Source organism: Esox lucius, chromosome 23 (assembly GCF_011004845.1).
Source record: "Esox lucius isolate fEsoLuc1 chromosome 23, fEsoLuc1.pri, whole genome shotgun sequence".
NCBI lineage: Eukaryota > Metazoa > Chordata > Actinopteri > Esociformes > Esocidae > Esox > Esox lucius.
In genome coordinates, this window is record NC_047591.1 from 22,295,071 (window position 1) to 22,319,884 (window position 24,814).

At 46.1% G+C, this 24,814-nt stretch overlaps 2 protein-coding genes across 6 annotated transcripts in view; one reads left to right on the plus strand and one right to left on the minus strand.

Moving 5' to 3' along the window:
• LOC105024020 (ras-specific guanine nucleotide-releasing factor RalGPS1) overlaps positions 1-24,814 on the plus strand; it is a 130,050-nt gene that overhangs the window by 55,078 nt on the left and 50,158 nt on the right. For all 5 annotated transcript variants that reach the window (XM_029117012.2, XM_029117011.2, XM_029117013.2 and 2 more), the window contains one exon: positions 2,899-3,025. In XM_029117012.2, the coding sequence (XP_028972845.1) occupies positions 2,899-3,025 (127 nt within the window). The remainder of the gene's footprint in view (positions 1-2,898; positions 3,026-24,814) is intronic.
• On the minus strand, positions 6,541-24,521 carry angptl2a (angiopoietin-like 2a). Its single transcript, XM_010893611.5, has 5 exons — positions 23,701-24,521; positions 18,083-19,002; positions 11,167-11,360; positions 9,326-9,596; positions 6,541-8,585 (listed from the first exon to the last, which is right to left on the minus strand). Exons 2-5 carry the CDS (start codon positions 18,969-18,971, stop codon positions 8,386-8,388), a joined length of 1,554 nt encoding a protein of 517 aa, XP_010891913.1. The 5' UTR covers positions 18,972-19,002; positions 23,701-24,521; the 3' UTR covers positions 6,541-8,385.

Here is a 24,814-nt window from a genome sequence, read left to right on the forward strand (position 1 = left end):
TTCCCTCTGGCCCATAAGGATTCTGGTATAGACTTCCTGCTTGAGCCTGCCCAGAACGGGGTTGGATGTGCTCCGGAGGGGACACGCTTTATCTCAACATCGACGTTCCTGAGTCTTCCGTGAGTTTCTGTGTTGAAGCAGGCCCCTATAACAAGTTAGCTGGTTGCAAAATATCGGGCTAAAAGTTCATAAAGAAAATGGGGTGAAAGTAAAATGAGGAGTATATAGCGTGTTGATGCGACGCTTTCACCCAGTCCACATCTGTTGCCTCCCCTCCCTGCTGAACATTCAGTCCCAGTGGGTTTACGCGGCCACTCTGAGCCCCAGTAAGAAGTCTTTTTCCAGATTTTGTTTTCATCCAGTCGTGATAGTTTTGATCACGTTTTCCACCAGCGTGCTGTTTAACAGCTGCTTCTGCCTTACCTTTGGACCATTTTTTCCAACTCGGGTTAATGGGTTATACGTTTGTGTTATGGTAACCGCCACGAATCCACACTACCGCTTTCGAGATTTATTCAACGGGATCCGTGCCGGCTCAGTCTGGGCACGGCATCGGCGCATCCATGCTACTGTGGCTCAGTCGGAAAAAGTGTTGTGCCGGCAAAGCCAGGAGTGCGGGTTTGATTCCTCGGGCCACCCATCTGTGAAAGCATCTGCAAAGTGGCATGTTTCTTATTTTTCTCATTACACTTCATGTAACTGCCATGACTTTGATCAGAAATCGCTGGATTAGGTGATTAAGTGATTTAGGAGTTGCTGCAGTGCCAAAGGGTGTGTGTGATTTCTGACAGGAAAAAAGAATACCATCTCCTAATAGGTTAGACCTTCCCTACAGGTGGTTGTCTGAGTAGACAGGTACTCCTCCACACAAGATAAGATGAGGTTGTTACTATTAACTACCAGCTGAATGCTCTGCGGTCAATAAGGAATATGCAGACGCTGCTGGAGATTTTTCCAGAACGTCGGCCTGGATGTCGGGAGCAGTTCCCACTCAGTCCGTAGACAGAGACCAGAGCCTAATTGCAAAAAAAATAACCAATTACATGAAATGCTTTTGCGGTTCTGATTTGCTGGCCGTTGTTGCTGTGGGGGAAACTGAAGCCACGCCGTCAGGGGTTTCTTCTTTGAGTTCCCAGGTCTCTGATTGAACAGCTTGCGGTGTAGTACGGTAGTCAGTTGGTTTCTACCTGCAGCACTCTGAACACTGGCGATAGACAAATGCCACAGCCGTTGACACCAGAGGTGTTCATGAGTATACCCAAGTCCTCCAACCGGAGATGCGTTCCGCGGTCGAATACAAATGCTGTGGCTCTCGGACACTATGAGCAATTCTACTCAACTCGACTTCTGTATAAACGTTTTGGGTTCCAGGTTTAAGCCAAACATTACAAACTCCCAGTCTGAGCGAGGCAGTCAGGCCTGATTGCATAGATGTTTATAACAAAGATGGCTGCCAGCACCAGGTGAGGTCTAGGCTTGTTGAGGAAACTGAGAGGCTGAACGGGTGCAGACTGCAGGCTGATGTCATAGTGAGGAGTTTCTTAAAGAGGCCTTGGCGTCTCTCAGACTGTGAGCACTACAAAGCCTGACTTTCCAAACCCAGTGGTGACTAACCTGTTTTAGCGTTAATTTCAGGTATGTTTTGTCATCAGGCTTGGGGATAGCGAGAACCTGCACCACGATAGATCCCCAGCAACAGGGTTCAACAGCCCTGACTCAAGAATTTTGTTCTCTACTATAATTCTTGAGCAGACTCATGAAGTTTGGCATGTCTGTAAAAACTCAACATCTACATGTGCACCATTGAGAGCATCCTCTCAGGCTGCATTACTGCCTGGTACGGCAGCTGCTCCGCTGCAGACCGCAAGTCCCTCCAGAGGGTGGTAAAGTCTGCGGAGCGCATCATCGGCTGCCATCCTCCCTCCGTGCAAGGAATCTATCATATGCAATTCCTTAGGAAAGCATGGAACATTATCACGGCCACCCAGGCTTTGGTCTGTTCGCACTGCTGCTGTCTGGTAGACACTAACGGAGCATCAGGGCACACACTTCCCGACTCACAAACATTGTTTCCCTCATACCATAAGGCTTCTCAACTGATCTATGATCATACTGATCACCCATGAACATTGCAAATGCTCTGATGTCTTTCCATGTACATTCAATGTGCGTTAGAGAATTCTTTTGTATGAACCATTCATAGGCATATCACACTCATTGTACCTATAATATTCAATACTTTCTGTACAGTACTTTCAATACTTACTGTTCATATTCCCCATCCTACTCAATAAAAAATTGCTGCTAGTTTGCCTTATGTATATTATTGCCATATTGTTTTGCTTTACACATCTCTTCATTCTTAATATGTAGATATTGATTGAATTTCATTGTGCAGGTTGACGCAGTGTTATTCTGTGCATTTGATAAATAAACTACTTGAACCTGGACTCTGTCCCGTTTTCAGTGGTGTAGGTTTTTCAAAATCAAACCCTGATGTCAGACTGGACATTGTGTGGTGCTGAGGTCTCTCTGTAATTGTGTTTTGCGGTTGAGTCTTATCCTAGATTTACTGTTCACCAAAGTGGTGTTCCCTGCACACAAAAAGGCATTGTAAGGATGTCCCCTGAATGCCAGGATGTTCCACAACATCCTTGGGACTGTTCCTGTAAGCCATACAGGGACAGTCCCATTTTCAGCAGTCATATCTGCCAAAAAAGTGCCAATGTTTTCGATTTGTGATTCCTTTGCAGGAGATATCTCCCACTCATGTTGTAAATTATACAGGTAGTTAACCATTGAGGCCGTACACTTGAAAGACTGAATGATTGACTAAATGAAATGACCTTGTTTTTGAATGATCGTTGATGTGATTCTCATGTCGTCCTCTTCTCTAAGCTGATCAGCCGGAAGGACAAAGCCACATTCGAGAAGCTGGACTTCTTGACGTCCAAAGAAGATAACTACACGCGCATGAGGGACTATATCCGCTCCCTCAAGATAACACCGTGCATCCCCTACCTGGGTGAGTTCCCAGCTGACACTTCTGTTTGGTTCACTCGTCTGCCGAAAGGAAATGGGCGTGCTAATGGTTTGCCTCATGGGCTGATGACATGTTCATCCAGGTTGTTTTTGGGCTGGATTCCAGAATCGCGTTTGTTGAATCGCTCTTGTAGGACTGCAATGATTGATGGGTAAAAACGGGGCTGCCCAACCCGGTACCTGGAGAGCTAGCTATAGGTTTGGTCTCAAACTCTAATTTCGCACACCTGATTCTTAAAAGTAGATGGATGAAAAGCTAAATCAGGTTGGTCACAAATGGGGTTGAAGAGAGGATTTACAGGACAGTAGATCTTGAGGAACAGGGTTGGGCAGCCCTGGGCTAAAGCCTTTCATGGAAACTGTCTTTGCCTTCTTCACATGGTTAGATATAGGGGTTGGCGGTTGGCCATGTTCTGCTCTGAATGGAGATGCTTTTCTCAGTCTGTCAGTCTTGCCAGGCTATAAAACACACGTCAGAGTTTCCCTTCAGACTGTTCGTGCTGGTTTAGTTTCATCCCCGTGACCACTCTTTTGTTGTATTGTTCGTGATGCTAAGTAATTCAATTGGCGAGGTCTGCCATTACAAAATAAAGAGCTCCTTATCACCAAAACGGTCACTTCAGCAACCAATAATTGAAGTCACAGGATGTCGTCGTCTTACGCTTCCTCCAACATCAACCGCCAAAAATATCAATGTACATCTTCACAAACATCTGTGTCCCAGAGCAGATGCTGGTAACCAAGTGTAGGGTGGATTGGATGACCCTCTTAGAGTGGACAGTGAGCTCTCTGTTCAAAGCGCAGAGTTACAGGATCCGCTCTCAAATGCAGGTAGTTTGTAGTAAAACACTGTAATCCAGTGAGGAAGTACAGAAAATCAACAGAAATTCATCAGTCAAGTCTGTAGCCAGTTCCTGCAAGCGGGACATCAGATGGATGTGAATAACCACCAGGCAGAACAGAAAAACAGTAGTACTCCATGTGACATAATGTGTTATTTGAAACTACACCATTATCACATTTCCCAGTGCATGCTGGGAACTTGAGTTTGCTGCCCACTGTTAAGTGAACACTGTTCTACAGATGATCACTGTTCTCATTATTAACGATGGCCCCCCTGACCCCGTTTACAACGGTACATTTGTGTACCAGCTCAGACTGGCATTTTAATGGGCCCATCTCAAACAGACCTCCAGGGTTCTTTTATTAATTTGTGCTTTGCATCAATCTGAGCTTTACTAATAAGGCTGAACTGACCCACGGGTCTTTTGTTGCATCGGCTGTGCTGGCGGCCATTTGAGGTGAGACTGGGCACGGGCTCGTTGCCCGGGCAGGTCAAAGGGCAATACCCTGTTTCTTAGACCCGGCAGTGTCAGGCTGAGCGTGGATGTAGACGCTGCCAATGTACGCCCATGTCTGTTAAATTTGCCAAGAAGCGTATTTCTATTCCACATGTGTCACAGGACAAATTTAAACATCCTTAAATCCCCTCTGTCTCTCCTCCTTCATTTTCCTTGTCTGACATATTAAGTTAGCACTGGGGACAGAATGTAGATAAACACATTTAGACCAAACACACACACACACACACACACGCCCTACTATTCTTAGCAGGGACTTGGAGAGGGACGTGTTAAAAGACGTGTTAAAATGTCTCTCCCCCTCTCACTTGTATCAAATGAAAAAGTGGCCAAAACTTTTGCAGACAGGAAGAGCAGATTAATTCACTCCCCAGTAGTTCCCTGTAGAGACAGGAGGGGCAGATGAATTCACTCCCCAGTAGTTCCCTGTAGAGACAGGAGGGGCAGATGAATTCACTCCCCAGTAGTTCCCTGTAGAGACAGGAGGGGCAGATGAATTCACTCCCCAGTAGTTCCCTGTAGAGACAGGAGGGGCAGATGAATTCACTCCCCAGTAGTTCCCTGTAGAGACAGGAGGGGCAGATGAATTCACTCCCCAGTAGAGACAGGAGGGGCAGATGAATTCACTCCCCAGTAGAGACAGGAGGGGCAGATGAATTCACTCCCCAGTAGTTCCCTGAAGAACTATGAGGACTCATGAGGTTTGAGACGTGTTTATGCCGTTCGTGTATCAGGTCACCAAGCATGATGAGCATGTTTATTTCAGCTAGTGTAAGCCAGTTTCAATGAAATCCAAATGTGTTCCACGCGACTGCTTTTTAAAAGCACAAATAATGGGACTGGACAACCCCTCACCCCTCCAAGCACATTCCATCTCTTCTTAGTAATCCCTAATTTGCTGGGTTTTTTTAATGTTTTGCTCAAATCTACTGGGGAATGCACCTATGTTTTTTTGTTTTTTTACTTCTACATCAAAACCAACTTGGGTAAAATGATAAATTATTAATTATATAAACGTCTTCCTGAAGCGGGGTGCAATGAAAATCAACCTTGGTTTGCCAAGTTCAGGTGTCATTAAGTAAATCAACAGGTGTCATTAAGTACATTTTCTTCACAGTTCTATGGCCTGTTGCATTTCTGTTCTCTGTAAAGAGGACAACTCCTGGGATTTTAACAGACATCTGTTTGCCATGTACTGTTGTCATATTCCCAGTTTGTGCATTTGCCTCTACCCAGTGCCCCAAGATGGTGACCGATCCAGATGTCCGTTCCCTGACTCCACCTCCAGGTGTCCTAGAGGGTCAGAATTAGTCGTATCATCCCTTATTTACTGTAAACAAACAATCTTGGAAACGTCCCTCCGACAACAGACCTTTTAGAAGTAAAATGATGTGCTCCGACAACAATGAGCCATCCTATGAGTGAGTAGGAGAGAGATGCATCCATCAAAAGAGCTCTTGTTTGTTTCGCTGTAATTACTGGCTCAATTAGATTGAGGGGAGAATGGGCTCTTCATGCGGGCTCAATTGGTCACACATGTCGCAGACCGCTAAACTGTTTAGGTTTCCCAGAGCTGATCTGTTATCCACATTCAGCGTTTTTCTTTGTTGTACGCAAGCTCCTCCGTTTTAATGAGTTTTCCAGGCATTTTTGATACCAGAGAGGTTCTTCCCACTCATTGGAAACCAAGCTGGTCAAAACAGCTAAGATAAGAAAAGAGCTGAAGGAAATTGAGTGGCAGTGAGTCATCTACCCTTGGGATGCCTATTGAAATTGTCATCCATTCTGGCTCCTTTCAGACAGCGTGGCCCTGTTGAACCTGGGAGTGGTCAAGAATTCAGAATGAGGCGGTGGTTCTTCCACCTATGTAAATCGTTACTCCCATTATGCTCCTTCACTCAGACACTGCATCTCTCACTAACTACTCACACTTGAGTGAATGTACCAGAGGCTAAAACTGTTTGTTTGTTTTTCTTGCTGTGGAAAATAACGCCTGTGTCTTTTACCTGTTTATTTATGCTTCTCACGTTCAGTGCTGTGAGGAAAAATAGCCATTGGTGGCGTTTTCATCCGTTTGTTTCCAGCAGTTGTGTTCAACTGTAAGCCTGTATGGTTTGAAAAGAGAACACAACCAAAGGGCTGTACATAGTTTATTGCAAGGCTCTGATAATACACAACAGTTCGATGGCTTATATTACAAAAATACTCTTAATCAGACATTGTATGTACATACACTCAAAGACCACTTGGTAGTTGGTTCTCCTAGCACCAGGCTACTGGATTATTATTGGCACTGTGCTAGTGGGCTGTCAACCAGACGGTATCGGGAAAAATCAACTTTGACACACTAGGTTCGATGCAGAACTAAAAGGGGGCCTGCCAACTACTTGAGCGATACGACTCAATAGATCAGTCCTCTGAATCAGCAAAGAGCCCACATTGTCCTCCATCACTCCTTAAAGCTCAGGCTACGTGAACAAAGTGAGGGCTGTAATTAACAGGGTTGATAGGCATTCGTACCGGTGAGACATTTGTGTGAAAATTGTCTGCACATTTTTTTAAATTGAGTTCACTCAACCTGTATTTGGATGGCATAACTCTGTTGAGAACTCTCTCGTTAGCTCACTTTTGAAGAGGTACCATCACCTTTGACCTTGGGTCTGCCCTCGCCCTCCTAATGGATAAACAGTAAAGCTGGGCGGTTTTCACTGAGTCAACACACCTTTGGAGAGAGGTTGGGTGGATTGGTTGACCCCTTCTCCGCGATGGTTAATTAAGACACAGCCATGATTACTTTCCAAGTGTCCAAAGCCTCTGGGGGAAAGATCAAGGCTGTTGGTTCACGGCCCGCTTCCCCTTTTTCAAACCCCATGACACTCACTCAGTCAGCCAGCCGGCCAGTCAGTCAGTCAGTTTAGTCCTCCTATTGGGAATTCCTCATAGTAGCTGAGCGACGAGAAAAGCTTAAAAATGTTTAAATTACTGCCCTGCTGTATAAATGAATGCCCCTCCATGTTGACTCAGATGTCAGGCCAACAGATACCCGTCAATCTAAACGACTTGTAGGAAACTACAGGAAAATATGTATATATATATAAAAAAAGTAGTTTTGTCACCCCTTGTAAATCTAGGCTTTGAGTGTCAGCCCAACAGAAAAGCAACCTTTTATTTTATTTGTTTCTTTAGATAGGGTCACTGGAAATGTATTCCTGTGTCGCGTTTCTTTAGAGTAAAAATTTTCAAGCATTATTATAATTATTATTATTGCATGCTATCCTGATGACAGAAGAGGGATCTGAGCTGTCAAATGTGTTTAATGAAGATGTGCTCTATTCTTTATCAACAACAACAAATATTTTACAGATATTTCCCCCCTTTTTTTTCTTTTTCTCAACCAATGAATATACTGTAGTACACACTTGTCCCTTGGTTTTCCAGAGCAACTGTAGAGTAACCCCACTGGCACCAACGTCACTTCATTCATTCAGCAAAATATGTGCAAAGGTCCTAATGGACATGAAGATCACGTAGTTTGGCTCCTGTCGTAGTCTGGCTCCTGAGTTGCAGTAGTTTCGCAACCTCCTCCGAAGGGAATTTGACTACCCTGCTAGTCCAAGACAAAGGTCCAACATGTTGACCTGTACCTCCAAAGAATGTCGGATGGGTCCTGTGAGAGGGATTTAAAAGCAGTGGTGGGAGATACGACACCCTTGTCTCTGTGATCCAAGACATTTATTGCACTTCTATGCTTAATCATCTGGATATGTATTAAGTAAAGCGATTAAACATGGTACTCAAAAGTAAATAAGGCCAAGACAGAAGCTGTAAATAAAACCAAAAATGTAAAAGAAAATGAAACAATTGCACCTATTCTCAGCACCGGGTGAACGTTGTTGTTTTAAAGGAAATGCCCGTTAAAAAAATAAAAGTTTGGCTGCGATTTGGCTTCTGGCCTCCGTGGGCGTTGGGGGGCATCGCGATCTCAGTGGAACGTGTTGGGGTTGGGCCGAATCATCATGGACACTTTCTTCAGGGAGTAAGCCCCGCCGCGGAACTCGGCCCAGTACACGCCGTCCTGGTAGCGGCTGCGGTAGTGCCCTCCCCGGTACCACACGCCGTTCAAATTGGAGTGTGCACAGGCGTTGTACCACCAGCCACCCTTCTGGTAGTGGGCGCAGTTACCTGGGAAACAATGCAGCTTGGTCAGTGACTGGAAGTGTGTCAACCGTGTCTGTTTTCACTGCCTCGGTGTATTTGGCCCGATTCAGAATGTAGCAGTGTGCAATCGTAAGCATGAGGAGGAAGCATAGCTGTGCTTGTTCTGTCCAAGTGTATGCCGGACATCTAGCTCTGCCAATGGGGTTTGATTTGAAATCTGCTTTCTGTCCCGCTGTGCGGTCTTTTTAATATTTTCTTGTTCTCTTTTCAACTTCATGAATTGTTTTGCAGCACTATAGCAACCTGTCCTCTTTTAAATTTATTTTTGTGTCCGTGCTAAGCAGGATCACCATGGAGAGACTCCAGCCGCGCGGAAATGAGAACAGTCTCCCGCTCTCTGTTCCTGCTTACAGGAGGCTTGGGCTCTCACCGGTCAGGTTTTACCTGACACCTTTTGATGTTTGTGTGATTTCAGTCGGTCAGTAAGCAGGGTATTTCCACGGAAAATTAGCACACTGTTAATCACAGCTGCCAACTGGCGTCTGAAAATCACTTTGAGATGAGCGGGGATATTGGATTCGGCCACAACAGCGTCTGACCAAATGAATCAGCCCCCGGTGGTGAGTGGCCATAAATCTCAGCTCTGACAACACCGTCTGGTATGGATTGGCTGCTTTCTGTGTATCTGAGTCACCGTCTTGAAAGGCAGGCTTATTTACAGTGCAAAAGCGGCTGTCACCCCACCCATGATGCATTGCACTCACCAGTGTAAACGTCGTGGTCCCTGTCCAGAGTGGTGAACTGCTTGCCATTGTGCCAAGTGAGGGAGTCCCCAGCGTTGCCATGGTAGCGTCCGACTCTTAGTTTGTAGAAGTCCGCTTCTGGTTCAACGCGGAAGCTGGCGTATTCGGCAAAGGTCTTCCGACCGGACCAGTCCTCCAGCATCACCAGAAGCTTGTAGTTGCCCTGGTTGGTCAGCCAGTAGAGGTTCTCAAGACCCAGCCAGTATTCACCATCAATGTTCCCAAAACCTTGCTGTGAAAGGGAAAGCCAGGAGGGATGTATTTGTTTAGAGATGTATTTTTGTTAGTTTTTAAGTCAATCTAAATTCTCCATTTCAGACATTGACATTTGTTGTGCTACGGAACATACATGTGAATGTATTCTTCCATGGGTCTTTCCTACATTTGCGAACTTCTGCTTCCTTCATTAAGCCGGTTTCTCCCAAAAGGGGTTTGTGTTTTTGTTTTTGCCCTAGCACTTGGACACCTCATTCAAATGTTTCCCTACCACATACGCACCTGATTGATGTAATCAGCCTAACCCAAGTCTTTAATTTGAACCAGTTGGGGAGTGCTAGGTAAAAAAAACGCACACCCCTTGGGGTCCCCAGGACCTGGATTGAGAAACACCGTAGTGAACTGCCATTCAACTGTTCTCAAAGGCGGGCTGCCGGACCGAAGAGCGTCTGCGACACGGGTATGATGTCAGCGTCCGCGCGGTGGCATAATAACAGGATGTGTTTAAGACGTGCTCTTCCTTAAACTGGCGGAGTGTCTGGAACTGTGGTTTCCATTAAACCACACATGGATTCAATCAGGAGGGAGCCCCTTTACCCTGCGAGTTATGAGCTTGTAATTTGTGATTCTCGTGTGTCTTGATGTGCCCCTTCATCAGAAGGGAGGAGGTCTGGGGGCATTGGAAATTTCTTGTCTTATTGCTCTTTAGTGGGGAGGGGCTATTTATCGAAAAACAGCCTGCCCACCCTCGATGCCGTGGCATGTAAATCTTTAGCCACTAAATGTTTTACCCTGTGTCCTTATGATAATGTTTTACTGCTTCAGAACCGTGGCATCTGAGGAAAACACTTCATTGATATTAGATCATTGACCTTAGATCATTGAATTAGCTGTAAGGTTAATAAACCTCCCATTGAAATGGGTTTTTATTGTCGACTTGTGGTATTTCGTGTTAGACTGGTTGACAGCTGTTTGCTATCCAGTGGTTAAGGAATCGTTGGATGAACTTGACGTTTCGGAAAGCTCCAGCACTTAAATTTTTTGGGGGGGAAAAATACAGCATATGCAATACCACGAAATGGAAAAGTTTCAACGCGCCCTTTCTGTGATTCACATGTGACCCGTAAACCGGGTGAATCTCCCAATATGACTTAAAAGAAATGTGTTTGGTATGTGATGACATAATTCTCTTGGCACTAGTTTGTGTTGCTCATGTCTAGCAACGCTGTTTCTCATGCTTTTTGTTCGTGTGTACGTACGTAGATGTTTCTGTGTATGTGGAGGTGTATTTTCCATTCTTAGAAAAGTCCCAAAATGTCTGTGTGTTAAGTTTAGGCTAAGGTTAGTTTTAGGGATAGGGAAATGTTTTTCCAATTGTGGCTGCTCCAATTCCAGTATTATTATTATTCCTGTGTAATACCGTCCCATATCATAGCCTCATTTACTCAGAACCACAACAAAGAGGTCAAGACCTCCCGTAACACAGGAAGCCGTTTGCCCGCCACCTTCTATGCTCTCTATAATGCCAACTGCCCATGATGAAGCCTCCCACCGCCGGGAAGCTGCACCTTGGAGGACGGTTTTACCTTGTAGGTTTCCCAGTTCCTGAAGAAGTTGACGGAGCCGTCCTGACGTCTCTGGATAACGGTCCAGCCGCCGGGGTCGTGCCTCTGGTCGCACCACACCTGCATCAGCCGGTTGGCGTTTTCCGGCTTGACCAGGTACATGCCACTGCCAGTGTGGCCTTCCTCCAGCGCGGCGAGGCAGTCCCTGAAGGGCCCTGGAGGTGGTTGGCGTTAAAGAGGTGGACATTATTAGTGCTGCCGTTGTACTGAATGTTATCGATAAAAGGGAGATTAATATTAATAAGTCTTTGTTTTGTCTATGCTGCTGGCCAGTGCTTCCATTATGAAGTAGTGCCATCTGAACAAGGGACTGGTGGGGAACAAACACAGCTGGTTAAGGTTTCAGGTGATCATGCGTGGGTTTCAGGTGATCACGCGTGGGTTTCAGGTTTCCACGTTAGCTATCCGACAGAACCCTGATTTCAAAGACTTGCAGAAAGTTATCCAATCCCCTCTCTCCCAACCCTTTTGCTGAAACACACCCGGCAAACCCCTTTCCCATTGGCTGAAACGCACCCGGGAAACCCCTTCCCATTGGCTGAAACGCACACGGGAAACCCCTTCCCATTGGCTCTTCCATTCAGCGGAGTCAGCAGTGTAGCCCATCATTATGTGGTTACACGGTTCCCCTCTCACACAAATCCCAGGACTCCCAAATATGTTTTTTTTTCTTGCTGGAAAATCTCTCAGCTTTAATGCCTAGAATTGATTTTGGCTACTCTTCAGGAAGGGAGAATAGCTGCCGGTAGGCCGACACAGGCCAACAACAACACTGGCATGGCGGCTGTGGGGAGAGGGAACAGGCAGCGCTTTTAGCGGCATACATACGCTAACAGTAGCCTGTGGATTATCTGCAATTCGGTGGCTCTCAATTGCACAGCTGTTAATACCATTTTATTGGGAATAAAATAGTATCTGTCTGGGGATTCTGATTGCTGAAGAAAATTATTGTTCAAGCCAAAAAAGAGAAAAATGCAGTTTAAACACAGCAGGAACTTGAGAAGCCATAGTCTCATCATTAGCTAGTTTGCAGTAATTGTCCCTGTATTTAACCTGTTTTTAAGGCAGCATCAGACATCCGTCACCCCCCCCCCCCTGGTGACTGTTATAATAATCTCCTGGTGACTGTTAGTGGTAGTTAGATTTCCTGGTTTGAGTGATATTTGTGTTGTGACAGCATGTCTAGCAGTGTGGCATGGGTGTGTAAAACAATGTTAAGGGTCTTATTCTAGGGACCATGACCTTGAGACGTATGGGGACCTCCTAACTTCTTATTTTAGTTTGAGGAGTAGGAATCATGAAATCTGGTAAGAAACGGAGTTAATGTGTTATTGACACATCAGTGTTAACGACTGTTATTGGACAACATGATGCTCCTTGAAGTGCTTTGCAGTGGTTTACTGGCCTCGCTCCACCATCCCCTGAGATACCTTGAATCTGTTCTCAACCTGATTACAACAATACTTTTTGTTGTTGTTGTAAAGTACCTGTGGTATACAATCTCATGTCATGACTTGTAGTTAACATTAACAGGCAATTTGATAAAAGAGAAGAAATTTGTCACTTAGGAAAAAATCATCCCCAGCCAATCGTAGACTGGACTTATTTGACCGCAGGCTACCACGTCTTAATAGCACTCTTAGAGTCTCCTGCCGGACAACCTACAAGAGAATCTTTATTTTCCATCCTGCTGTCTGAGCAAAACCTCTCTGCTCATTATGTCGGCGTTCAAAGACGCTCTGTGGTTTTATTTCCCCTCACCTCGCCTGGGAACACTCGGCGAGCGCGCAGGGAGAACTTCTGCGGTTGTTCTCACGAGGCAGTTTTTCCGAACAACGTTGCCCACACACAGTGTGTGGCAAGCTGGCCGAAGGAAAAGTCCATGTAACTGCTAACCGCCGCGCTCGGCCTCCCTACACAGCAGAGTGTATTCCTGGTACCAACCACTTCGACCAATCAGTGTAAGTGATGTAACAACCTTTCAGACCAGTCTCCCTGCTACTTGGCGGAGCACAGGGAACGGGTTGAAGGCCTGAGGTAACTGAAGAGGTTGTCGAGCTCCGCAGGAAGCTCCCTGACACCCGCTGCCAATGAAAACTGGCCAAACAAATCTAATTTGCCTCTCCTTTCTTCGACACCCCCACCCGGACCCTCGCTGGATCCCAGGGCACCGGTCTGCTACTGTATTTACAATCCGACGCTTCCGCCTCTTCCTTCTCCCCGGGTGATTTAACGGTCGCCGTGGAGAAGCGCAGGGCCGGCCAGAAAAACGGAAGGCTGCGAGTCACGCTGTTGCATGCGTGCATGGAGCACTGCTTGTGTCTGCACCTGATATCCCCAAAACAGCCTCCTGCCCCCCAGCTTGTCGTCAATCAGTGGACAAACACCATCTGGCTCATGTAACTGCACCTCCGCTCTTTCTATTTTCTAAAACCAGTCCTCTCTGGGTTGTAGCTGTATGTGATGGATAGACTTTCGGCTGCAGGTCTGTCTCTCTCAACTCTCTGTGCCTCTTCCTTGCTTGGAAAAAGGTGTTTTCATTTTCACAGACCTGGGGCTGAAATCCTCCTCACCTTGTGAATCGGCAGGGTTGCCACATTTTTCCCACGTTGTCTGCCAGCCCCTCCCAACATGCTGTCTCCGGCCAGACGGCTGCCGCAGTTCATTTGGCAGAAGTTAATTGGTCATTATTGGATGTCGGCATGCCTCGTCAAGAGACAGACATTTGGATATGAAAATTAAGATGACAAATGCTCTAAATTCCCCCCACTTGAAACCACGTTATCTTGTATTCACACCCCACACCGTTCAGTTATTATTTGGGTGTTAAAGACACCCTGAAGTCATAGAAGGACAGATGATCGATAGTTGCAAACGGTAACAGTATCAGAAGCAGTGATGGTTGGAGTAGTAGTGTTGGAGTAGTAGCCTGTAAATAGTTTTGCGATGGACTATAATGAGGCAGAGAATGCCAAGCCCGGAAATGTTTTTATTTTGGGCATGTATCAACCAGGCTAAATCTGATCCGCACAGCCTTATTTTTACAGAGGTGTGATATCCAAGAGTCTTAAACCTTCCTGTGTATCCTTTTCAAATATTTCACATATCCTGGATGACACTTAGAATCTTAAGCCTGGCATTGCTTTTGCCGCCCGTCATGTCGAAGATTAGAGTCGAGAAGTGCCCGTGTCCAAAGATAATCTCCCGAATATTCCTAGTTGTGCGCCGGTGCGCGGCTCAGCCATGGAGCATTGCCTGACATTCATTATGACTTGCATTATGAATATTGCCTTTGGGAAAACAATCAGAGCTGAGAGTAATCTGTAACTCCCATAGCAATGTCATTCATCGTTTTGCGTGGACGCTACTGACAGGCTATTACAGGCACTGCTTCCAGTAAAATAAATGTCAACAGGGGGACTTATCCCTACGTGATGTAGTGGTGGAATGATCGGCCATATGCAGAGAGTTAGACCTGCTGTGAGAAACCCGTTTATTTTATACAGCCTTGTCTCTGTATGGTCCACTTTTGTTTACCTAGGGCCGTCTTACTTAAAATTCCAGAACGGGTTATAACTCAGTAAAATATAATTGTGCGTGGGAGTACCTATATTTCATTGTTAAGTTGTTGATGCAACTGACGTGCAGATTTGGGGGTTTCTCAATTCTCCTGTCTCCCCAGAACTATCCTGTCACACATTTTCTGTTCCTGTCTTTTGGTCCAGATTTGGGCCTTGTGGCAGACCTTCCCAGCTGTTGAATAGCGATGGATCACTCGACGTGCCCCACAGCCCCCCGTCACTCGACGTGCCCCACAGCCCCCCGTCACTCGACGTGCCCCACAGCCCCCCGTCACTCGACGTGCCCCACAGCCCCCGGTCACTCGACGTGCCCCACAGCCCCCCGTCACTCGACGTGCCCCACAGCCCCCCGTCACTCGACGTGCCCCACAGCCCCCGGTCACTCGACGTGCCCCACAGCCCCCGGTCACTCGACGTGCCCCACAGCCCCCCGTCACTCGACGTGCCCCACAGCCCCCCGTCACTCGACGTGCCCCACAGCCCCCCGTCACTCGACGTGCCCCACAGCCCCCCGTCACTCGACGTGCCCCACAGCCCCCGGTCACTCGACGTGCCCCACAGCCCCCGGTCACTCGACGTGCCCCACAGCCCCCCGTCACTCGACGTGCCCCACAGCCCCCCGTCACTCGACGTGCCCCACAGCCCCCCGTCACTCGACGTGCCCCACAGCCCCCCGTCACTCGACGTGCCCCACAGCCCCCCGTCACTCGACGTGCCCCACAGCCCCCCGTCACTCGACGGGCCCCACAGCCCCCCGTCACTCGACGTGCCCCACAGCCCCCCGTCACTCGACGTGCCCCACAGCCCCCCGTCACTCGACGTGCCCCACAGCCCCCCGTCACTCGACGTGCCCCACAGCCCCCCGTCACTCGACGGGCCCCACAGCCCCCCGTCACTCGACGGGCCCCACAGCCCCCCGTCACTCGACGGGCCCCACAGCCCCCCGTCACTCGACGTGCCCCACGTCTTCCATCAAAGTGATTTTTATCAATATGCCGACACATCAGCCTCGTACAATTTCCCCGTGTTTATCCCATAATATTGTCTCAGGAAGCCAACAGTTCAAAGTTACATTGTAACCGCTTGCCCAAAAATTTATTGTTAGGCCTGAGTATACCCATGAAATTAATGCAGCCCTTTGATTTCAACATCCTGTCTGTGATTGGATGACTTGTGTCTGGACAACTTCAAATTAATTTGTTGACATAAAACCAGAGTTTGTTTTGCTAAAATGAATATTAACTGCGGACATGAGCAGGAAGGAATGTCGTGGGACAGGATGGATATTAGCCAGGAAGCAGTGCAAGGTAAGGGTTGACATCTAACATGAATGCCCTCAGGATATTTTGCACCCCTGGTTGGAAACCACTGTGACAACTTTTTCTTTTATTTTTCATCCACAAGGCCTCAAATCAAGCAGACATGTTAGCACAGTGGTTCCCAACCAGAGGGACTAGGACCCCTGAGGGTATGTGGCCAAGACTCGTGAGACCATCTGCTTACTAGTAAAATGCATGTCAGTGGGCTACTTCATGGCTAGTCACTGCAGGGCTAACTTCTGCCTGTGGTACAGTTGCCCAAAATATTGGTGAACAGCCAGAGCCGGTTCCAGGCATAAACAAGATAAGTGGTCACTTAGGGTCCCCGTCCACTAGGGGACCCACGACTGACAGGGGAGGGGGGCCCCAAATCAAATGTTGCTATGGGCCCTGTAAAGGCTAGAGCTGGCACTGTGAACAGTAGTGCTAGACCAAGCTTACAAGGCTGCATTAGTTGTTGAAATGTGGCTTTTCAAAGTTTCTTCTTGATTATAAAATATTTTAAGAAAATTTATTTTTATAATTTCTTAAGTTACCTAGTTTTGATTAATTGAAGAAATGATAGGACTGGATCCAGACATATGGGTAAGTGTTAGGCCCCCTTTTTTTTGGACAGGGTCCAAGCCCAATTTGTCCTATTTCAGGCATTCAGGACACCTGTCTAACAGAAGCTGCCGCAGTGACCTTAAGCTCAGCAGAACGCTGCCACCGTTTAATCATCTTGTCTGCACAGGGTAGATCTCTTGGATTTCAGACAGTCTAGGTCAAATGAGGCGTTTCGGCTGCATGAAGTTAAGCACCGGGGTTTTGTATTTTCTAAACCAGTTTGACAGTGTGTGATGATTATTTGTGTGGCCTCTGGTTAACAGATGTTTGAGGTGAAAACCATGTGATTGTTTTTTATTGTTGTACTGTCAGATACACCTCAGGGAAATGGGGTCAAAGGGGCAATGGGGTCAATTCTGTTAACACTTAATATTTTCCGTTTTCTCCCCACTTCTTTGAGGAGAAGACATTAAAAGTCAATCTGCAGTTGTTACCTATGTATTTTAAGAATTATTATGGAATGAAGATATGTACCTTTTTGATTTATGAAGAATATTACTTAGAAATTCCTCACACACTTTTAAACTGTTAAACCCTATTCGAATGTAATAAAACATAGTAAAACCAACCCGACACACTACTGCAATCACAGCTCTGTCTGAGAAGAGTGGCGATGTTTCAATATTTAAGTATCTCCCGATCTTGGATGTAGGTTTGGGATGAGTATTGACAAGGTGGAGTGTGATTAGTGCTTTCATGGCTTGGTTTGCATTTGTTTTGGCAGCTAATGTGTGCTTTCTTTGCTCTCAGAGGAAACACCAGAGTCATTACTCTTCTTAGCCTAATTCCATTTCCAGTCTACAGTGTAGTAAAACATACAGATAGATTCCGGAATACTTCATGGTTCAATAAATATTGTCATGTTGAGGTGTGTTTAGATGGGCTTCGAGCCAAGCCCCTCCAGATTCTCACTATGCATGTCTGTAAGTCTTTCCTACTGCCTCAAGGATTTGTAAGGAGTGAAAGTAATTTGTTCAGTGTTGCAGCAGTATGGATGAATGTGTATCTCTTATGTTTCTGTGGCTGAGCAAAGCGTGTTTTCTTTGGAATGTTGAAACTCTTTAGAACTCACCCGCTATGTGGGGAGCCACTTAAGAAAATCTGACTAGAACAATTTATGAGCCGTAATGTGAATGAAACTATTAATTCAGTAAATCTGATGTTAGACCTCAGCGTGAGGAGAAGTGGGTTTTAAAATGTGTCCTGTTCACATGTCATTTTTTTCTGGATTTGTACATAGTTTGAGTCCCATGCGGAGATTACAATTGAATACACGTTTCCTGAGCTTTCTGACTTATTGGACAAGTTGGCTTCTGTGGCTACACCAGTGAGGTGAGAGTTCTATGTCCGAGGTGAAGTGAACATACTCACCGGAGGGCATGTTTGTGGTGGATGGCTGGTGGGTGCCGCTGGGCATTGTGGGCAGTGGAGGCGGCAGGCCTTTGGAGTTCTGGTCGCTCTGGATCTCGTTGGTGATTTGGTTGTTGCGTGTGTACGTGGGTGGGTGGTAGGGTTTAGGCTCCACCGGCGCCACTGGCCTCTGCTGTGGGGGTATCTGAGGGACGACGGGGGCCTGAGGGCGAACCGGCCGAGAACGTTCTCTCTCGCCGCCGTGCGATTGGCCTCCCCGGCGGCAGTGCTCCTCCAGCTGAACAATGAGGGCGCTCTGGTTCCCGGCGAGGGCGGACAGGTGTTGGTACTTGTGCTCCAGGTCGCGGTAGCGCGACGCCAAGCGGCCCATCTCAGAGGTGTGGTTGAGCACGCGGTTCTCGAGCTGCGATACCTCCAGGGCGTTGTCGCGCTTGCGGATGATCTCGTGCAGCAGCTGCATGTAGAGCTGGGTGACCCGGGCGTTCATGTTCCGGCTCTCCTTGCGCAGGAGCTTGACCTCGTTGACGATGCCGCCATCCACCTCCACCAGCTGCTGCAGCGACTCGATCTGCCGCCGCTGCTTCTGAAGCTCGCCGTTCAGCTGTTCCAGCTCCTGCTTGTTGACCCGGTTCTCCGGGACGCTGTCGGGCTCCTTGGTGTTGACGCAGATGGCGCCGGTCGGCTTCTGCTGCGGCACGATGAAGGTGTAGGAGCACTTGTCCTCATGCGAGGAGGCGTCGGCCGCCACGGCGCGCTTGGAGCGCCCGGCGTAGAGGAACTCCCGCTCCAGAACGTCGTCTCTGCTCTCCAGTTCCTGGGCCTCTGTCTGCAGTGTGGAGACAGGCCAGCAGACCAGCAACAGCAAAGGGAGGACCAGGGCGACAGTCATTTTGCTGAACAGCCCTTTAAAGGGATGGTCTCTGTTTTAAATAGAAAAGAAAATATGGAGAATAAGAATTGACTCTCTTCTACAGAATGAATTGACACAGGCAGAGGTATCAAAGGAAAAGGTGGTTACACAGAATGGTTGTTTGTCTAGCCAGGTAAAGCGCTATAGCCGTGCCTTGCTCATGCAGCCTCTGTGTGCAGAGAGTGACAAAGGAGATTGTTAATGTTAGATTATACAGTAGTTCCCAACTAATCCTTTGTGATTAGAGCAAATGTACAGTGCAGCCTTTGACTTGTGCAGTGGTGAATTTTAGTCCTTCACTTGACACTCTGTTGGTGGGCTTTAATTCCACCACTTATGGTAGAATTGCTGAAATTCTGGACTCTGTATCGCACAACAATTAAAACCATAAATGTCTTCCACCCTGCCATACTGAGGCTCACATTCTTTCCATTACTTCTAGCTTCATCAAGTGAGGGTTCTTTGTGTGGTGAATGACAGGGACCTTCAGGCAACCAGTACCGGCAAATGTCTTCATCACCTTTGCCAAGAAAAGCTTTACCCTCACCAGTGATCATCTCATACAACAAGGCCACATGCTGACTCGGTTGTTGCTCCATTTCTCTGCTCTTGGCATGTTGTCCCATTATGAGGCCCCTCCCATGTTTTTCTCTTTCAACTATGTGGTTCACAAAAAATTTATGAAATTACTTAAAAACACTGGAATGTTCAAAATACTCCCAGGAAAAAAACCAGAAGAAGGATCTCCCCTTTCTGTCAAATGTCCAGGTTGCAAATTCAGTATTTTCATTTTATTTATTTCTAATTACAAGCAATTTCAGATTTTATTTTTCACTTTGAACCTGTTTCCTTGTTGTTGTTTTTTTTACACTTTTGTGTAGATTGGTAGCAAAAAACGAAATAAATCCAATTCAATTTCATGTCGTAACACGATAAAATGTGGAAAAGTCAAATATGGCTGAATACTTTTGAGAGGCTCTATATAGAATTTGAGATTGAACTGAAAATGTGTAGGCCCCATTTCCCTCATTCAAGAGTGACAGTTGATATGTCTCTTTGACATATCAAACCTGGTGCCATTACCTTTGAACTTTCACCCCGACCAACCTGCAGCTGTCTGTCTTGATGATTGATTTCAGACCTTGACTACCAAGTCTATATCAATTGGTTGTGCCGTCATCATTCCGTTGTAGTCTGACCTCACTGTTTTCCATTTCAGCTGCCTTTATTGCCTTATGTAGATGGAATTTTTATAGGGCCCTTGGCCAATGTAAAATGTATGTACGTACGGTGCCTACTGAAAGTCTACCCAGCCTTTACTCTTTCCATTTATCTACACACCATGTTCCACACTCTTTAGAGGATTTCAAAATATTAAACAAACAAAAAAAGAATATATATATATATATATATATATATATATATATATATAAAATATTATCCAGTTATGGACTTTATGAGCACTGTAAATGTAAGCTTTGCTTCAATTAAGTGTGCATTGTTTTGTGACCTTTATACTTTTTATGGAAGCCTTTCCTTTTATTATTTTTTAATAATACATTTTTACAAATAGTTGTTTTCATGACAGGAGTTCTGGTCGTGAGTTTGCGGTGGGCTGCTAGATACACGTGTTCGTATTTTAATTAAGAAATTATATTAATAAATTATTCAAGAATATGCTGCGTCGAGTTCTTTTTGGTGCTTTTGTTTGTTTCGTTGGGTACAGTGAGGCCTTGAAACATCTGCTTCAACTACAATGCATTTGCATCTCCTCCTTTGCACTGATGTCATTGCCTGACAATATGTGGAACCAATCGCTTTTCAGGATTGAAGTGACACATTTCCTTTTAAAATAACATTCTGTCCATGTGGATCTAGGATTGGTGTATATGCTGCTGTGAATAATCTATTAGCCAACATAGGATTGTTGGCTTGTTGTGACTTGATGACTTAATGTCAGAAGATAATTTTCAATGCTGGTTTAGAGAAATGTAGCAGCTGGTGAGGACAATGTACGAACCAGGTTAGAAGAATCTATCAGCATTTCTCAAACCCCTCTCGTACCTCACCAGAAGTTTCACATTTTAGTTTGAACCCAAGTTGACCAATCAGTCAATCAATTGTTTTATAAAGCCTGAATATGGTGAGTTTGTTAAAGACAATACGTTTGAACCATAATGGCGATCCATAGAGGGATCCTTTGTTTGGGTTAATACACATGCTTTTACACCACACAGCGGCATCTTTTATCAACAGGACCCACGTGTCTGACAGCTTGAGAGAATTACTAGAGATCAGAGACCGCTTAGGTTAAAGGGTGTCATTTATTCAGGCAGATGTTTGAAACAAAATTGCCGAAGTCTTGAAGATGCCAATATGTGATAGCACTACACATACGTATATAGAAGCGGTTCACATTTCATTTTGTGGAGACAGTTAATACTTCTAAATGTGTCGCTTTAAACATGGTTATTATGTGGCCTTCATCACAATTATTTTAAACTCTGAAAGAGTATTGACATTTAACTGATTTTTAAAATCAACACAACCCAGAACATTCAAACATCTCAGGTCAAAGTAACATATAATGTTCAAGGTTTAAAACGCCTCCAACGTCAACCATGTTCTAAACATTTTTTTTTTAACATGCTATATTTAATCTTTCCCTCTACCTTGTCAATAAGCCTGGGTGACCCCCCCCCAACCTCTGACCTCAAAGCTTCACCTATGACCTCACTGATTCACCTCCGACCTCATTACCTCACTTCTGTCGGGACTCTCCGTTAAATGTGTGCTTGGAAAAACACCAGGAAGATCTGTTAACTACCCCACATCCTCTCTCCTTGTCTCTTTTTGTACTCAAAATCCATTGGATGAAAAAGCCAGAGGTCCCTCCCCTCTGACCTTGTCTTCCGATGCATTTTGAGAAGATGAGAAGAGAGGCTTTGAAGATAATGCATTTGAGATCTTCCCATGATTCTGCAACCTCTGTGATGACACAACCTCTCAATAGTGACAAGAACCTTCTCACCCAACCACACCTGAGCTGACACATTTGACTGGGAGAAAACATCTGACTTTATTTGTTTTTTTTAGTTTAGCTCGACTTTTTCCAGGCTTTGTGACAAAAGCGCACCTTTCAAGATTTGCCACCCGGGAAGAACGAGATGAAGACCTGCATGTTAAACGACACCAGTGGAATAAGAACATTGTTTCATCGGAGCAACTGACGTCGTGGCCGTTTTTGTGATTTTCTTTTTTCTTTAGAACATGGTTGAAGTTGGAGGCAGTTTTAACTCTGAACATGGTATGTTACTTTACCCAGAGAGGTTAGAATGGTCTGGTTTGTGGTGATTCTGGAAATGTGAATACTCTTTCAGAGTGGAAAGTAATTGTGATGAAGGCCACAATTGCCATGATTATCGCAACTGACACATTCAGAAATATTGACTGATTCCACCAAATGAAATGTAAACTGCTTTTTCTTCCTTCCTCGTTGCGGTGACACAGATGGAGACACAGGTAGTTTGTCAGAGAGACTTGTTCAGTCCTGTGTTCTGACCGTCATACTTGTCAGGTTTGCACCAAAATGTCTAAACTTACATGGTTTCTATTGAAGGCTGACTCTTCTTTGTGTGTGTGTCACGTGTTCTGCAGAGACCCTTCGGTTCTGCAGAAGTTGGTTTCTTTTCTCTAGAACGTCAAAATTAAACAGTTATGAGCGATGATTGCTGAGAACATGATGGCCCTCTCACGGCAGCAGGGTCAATATCCCTAAAACCCAATGCCCAGAATACTCTCTGAAGGGTTCCTGCATCACTTTATTACATATTAGGAAGAAGTCCACTTAGCTCATGTCAAATACACACACAGTTCTGCCGTGAAGGACATGCATTTTCTTGTTTTGTTTATCTGCTGGATTTTCTTTGGAAAACTCTGGACTTTTTTTCTGACAAGGAAACACACCCCCCCCCCCCCCCCCCTCAGCCTCTTTCATTTTCACGTAAGCTTTACACCCTCTCACACAAGAATAACCCCCCTTCTACGCGCATTTGCTTGCCTAAGACCACACACACACACACGTGTGTGCACACAGAGCATGAAAGGAACACCAGAAGCCAGGGATGTGATTCCGGGTCGTCTGCGCAATAAAACAGACAACAGCGTCTCGTCTTCTACTTGACAGCGTCTCAAGCATTAAAGCCAGAACCGACCAGGGGCCAGCTGTTATGCCGTCACACGGGAGAAACGGGTCAAGTGACTGCCTACAGTTGTTTAACAGGCTTTAAAGTTCTGTTGGTTCTAACCCGTTACAATCTGACGCAGCTGTCAGCTAGTTAGTTAAATAAAAACAATGACCTTAGCACTTAAAGAGCAATAAAACAAAAATGAGCACGGGTCAGTTGGCCAACAGAATATGCTGCTATGTACATATTAAGGATACATTGAAAATAAAGTTTTGACTGTGCATTGTTTAATTATTGCCTACTACATCCGTTATATATAGTTTGTCTTATATTGCCCCGAATTAAATAAAGCAGACAATCTGAAAGCCTTTGGGAAGTCAGTGGCACCTCTAAAAGGTTGTTGCAGCTGTAGTTGGCCAGCCATGTAATTGCTACACAAACAAGCACTTTAAGGGAAGACATTGCCACTGAAAGCTTTGAGAAGTTCAGCTGCATGCAGGATTAAAAACGCCGGCCCTCACCAGAACTGCGTCGGTCTCTCCACCTCTCTTCTTTCACGTCCCCCCTCTCTCTCTCTCACTCCTTTAAATCCCTTGTCTTCCCGGCTTGGTTTGACACAGGCTCTTCTGTGAAAACGGTCATGACAAATCCATGGCTCTTTCTCCCTCTGTTCCTCCTGGTACGTCTCTCCTCTCTTGTCCCAGCCCTGTCCTCTCTCTCCTCCTCCTGGGTCTTCTGTCAGACTCTGTCAGTGGACGTCTGTTTTCTCAAGCCTCCAAACACTTGACGTGCTCATTGACCGGAAAACCAGCGGGCGGCCAAACCTTTAGTAAAGTTCCTCTTTAGTTACACTCACCCGTAATAGGTGCCGAAAACAAAGGTCCAGACTTTTTTTCATTAGGGGTTTTCGCTGTAAGTGGATGAATTCTCGGCAGATGCAGATAGGAAGCTTAGCGGTAGACCGGTGATGGTGTGTGAACACCTGAGTGTCGTGCCTTCAGCTGTTTCATTCTTATAACACTGACTCACCTCTGCCAGAGCTACCTAGTCAGTTTTCAGCTGAGCCCCCCTTCTTTTGGCTTCTCTCTCTTTCTTTCTCTCTCCCCCCCCAAAAAAAAACTCTTACTCTCTTTTTTACTAGTCTACTCTCTCTTAATCTCTCCTGCTCTCTCTCTCTCTTTCTCGTTATTAGAGGTAAGGCTCTGACTTTTTTTTTTCCATCTCGTAGTAATTAAGTCGTGAGCTGGGACCTCCCCTTTTCCCTCCTTTCGGCACAAAGGAGATCATGCACTGTGAAACCGACAGACAGGGGCTCCAGCCCCCCCACCCAAACCCTTGTCCCCTGCAGCCCCCAGAGCCCTCCCCCATCTCTCCAGCCCTCCTTTTTCCTAACCCCCCCCCCCCCCACAACCCTCCCTCCCTCTCGGCTATTTAGGGAGTCTAGCGAGCCGCAGCCACCAGCTGCAACCGTTGCTGAGTGAGGTCACAGACTTCAGTTGATGTGGAGCTCTTATAGAGAGAGAGAGAGGGTGAGTGAGAGGGAGACGTGGGCGGGGGGGAGGGAGACGTAGAGAGGGACGGGAGGCAGCAAGAGACGGGGGGGGGGGGGGGGGTATTGGGGGGGTTAGATCCATA

What these genes read in the sequence shown, in the direction of transcription:
- angptl2a (XM_010893611.5), bottom strand. Translation starts at nt 18,971, where the DNA reads ATGACTGTCGCCCTGGTCCTCCCTTTGCTGTTGCTGGTCTGCTGGCCT. An exon ending in CACCACAAACATGCCCTCCG is followed by an intron (nt 11,361 to 18,082) that starts GTGAGTATGTTC and finishes AACCACCTCCAG; the next exon opens with GGCCCTTCAGGGACTGCCTC. An exon ending in GGAACTGGGAAACCTACAAG is followed by an intron (nt 9,597 to 11,166) that starts GTAAAACCGTCC and finishes TCCCTTTCACAG; the next exon opens with CAAGGTTTTGGGAACATTGA.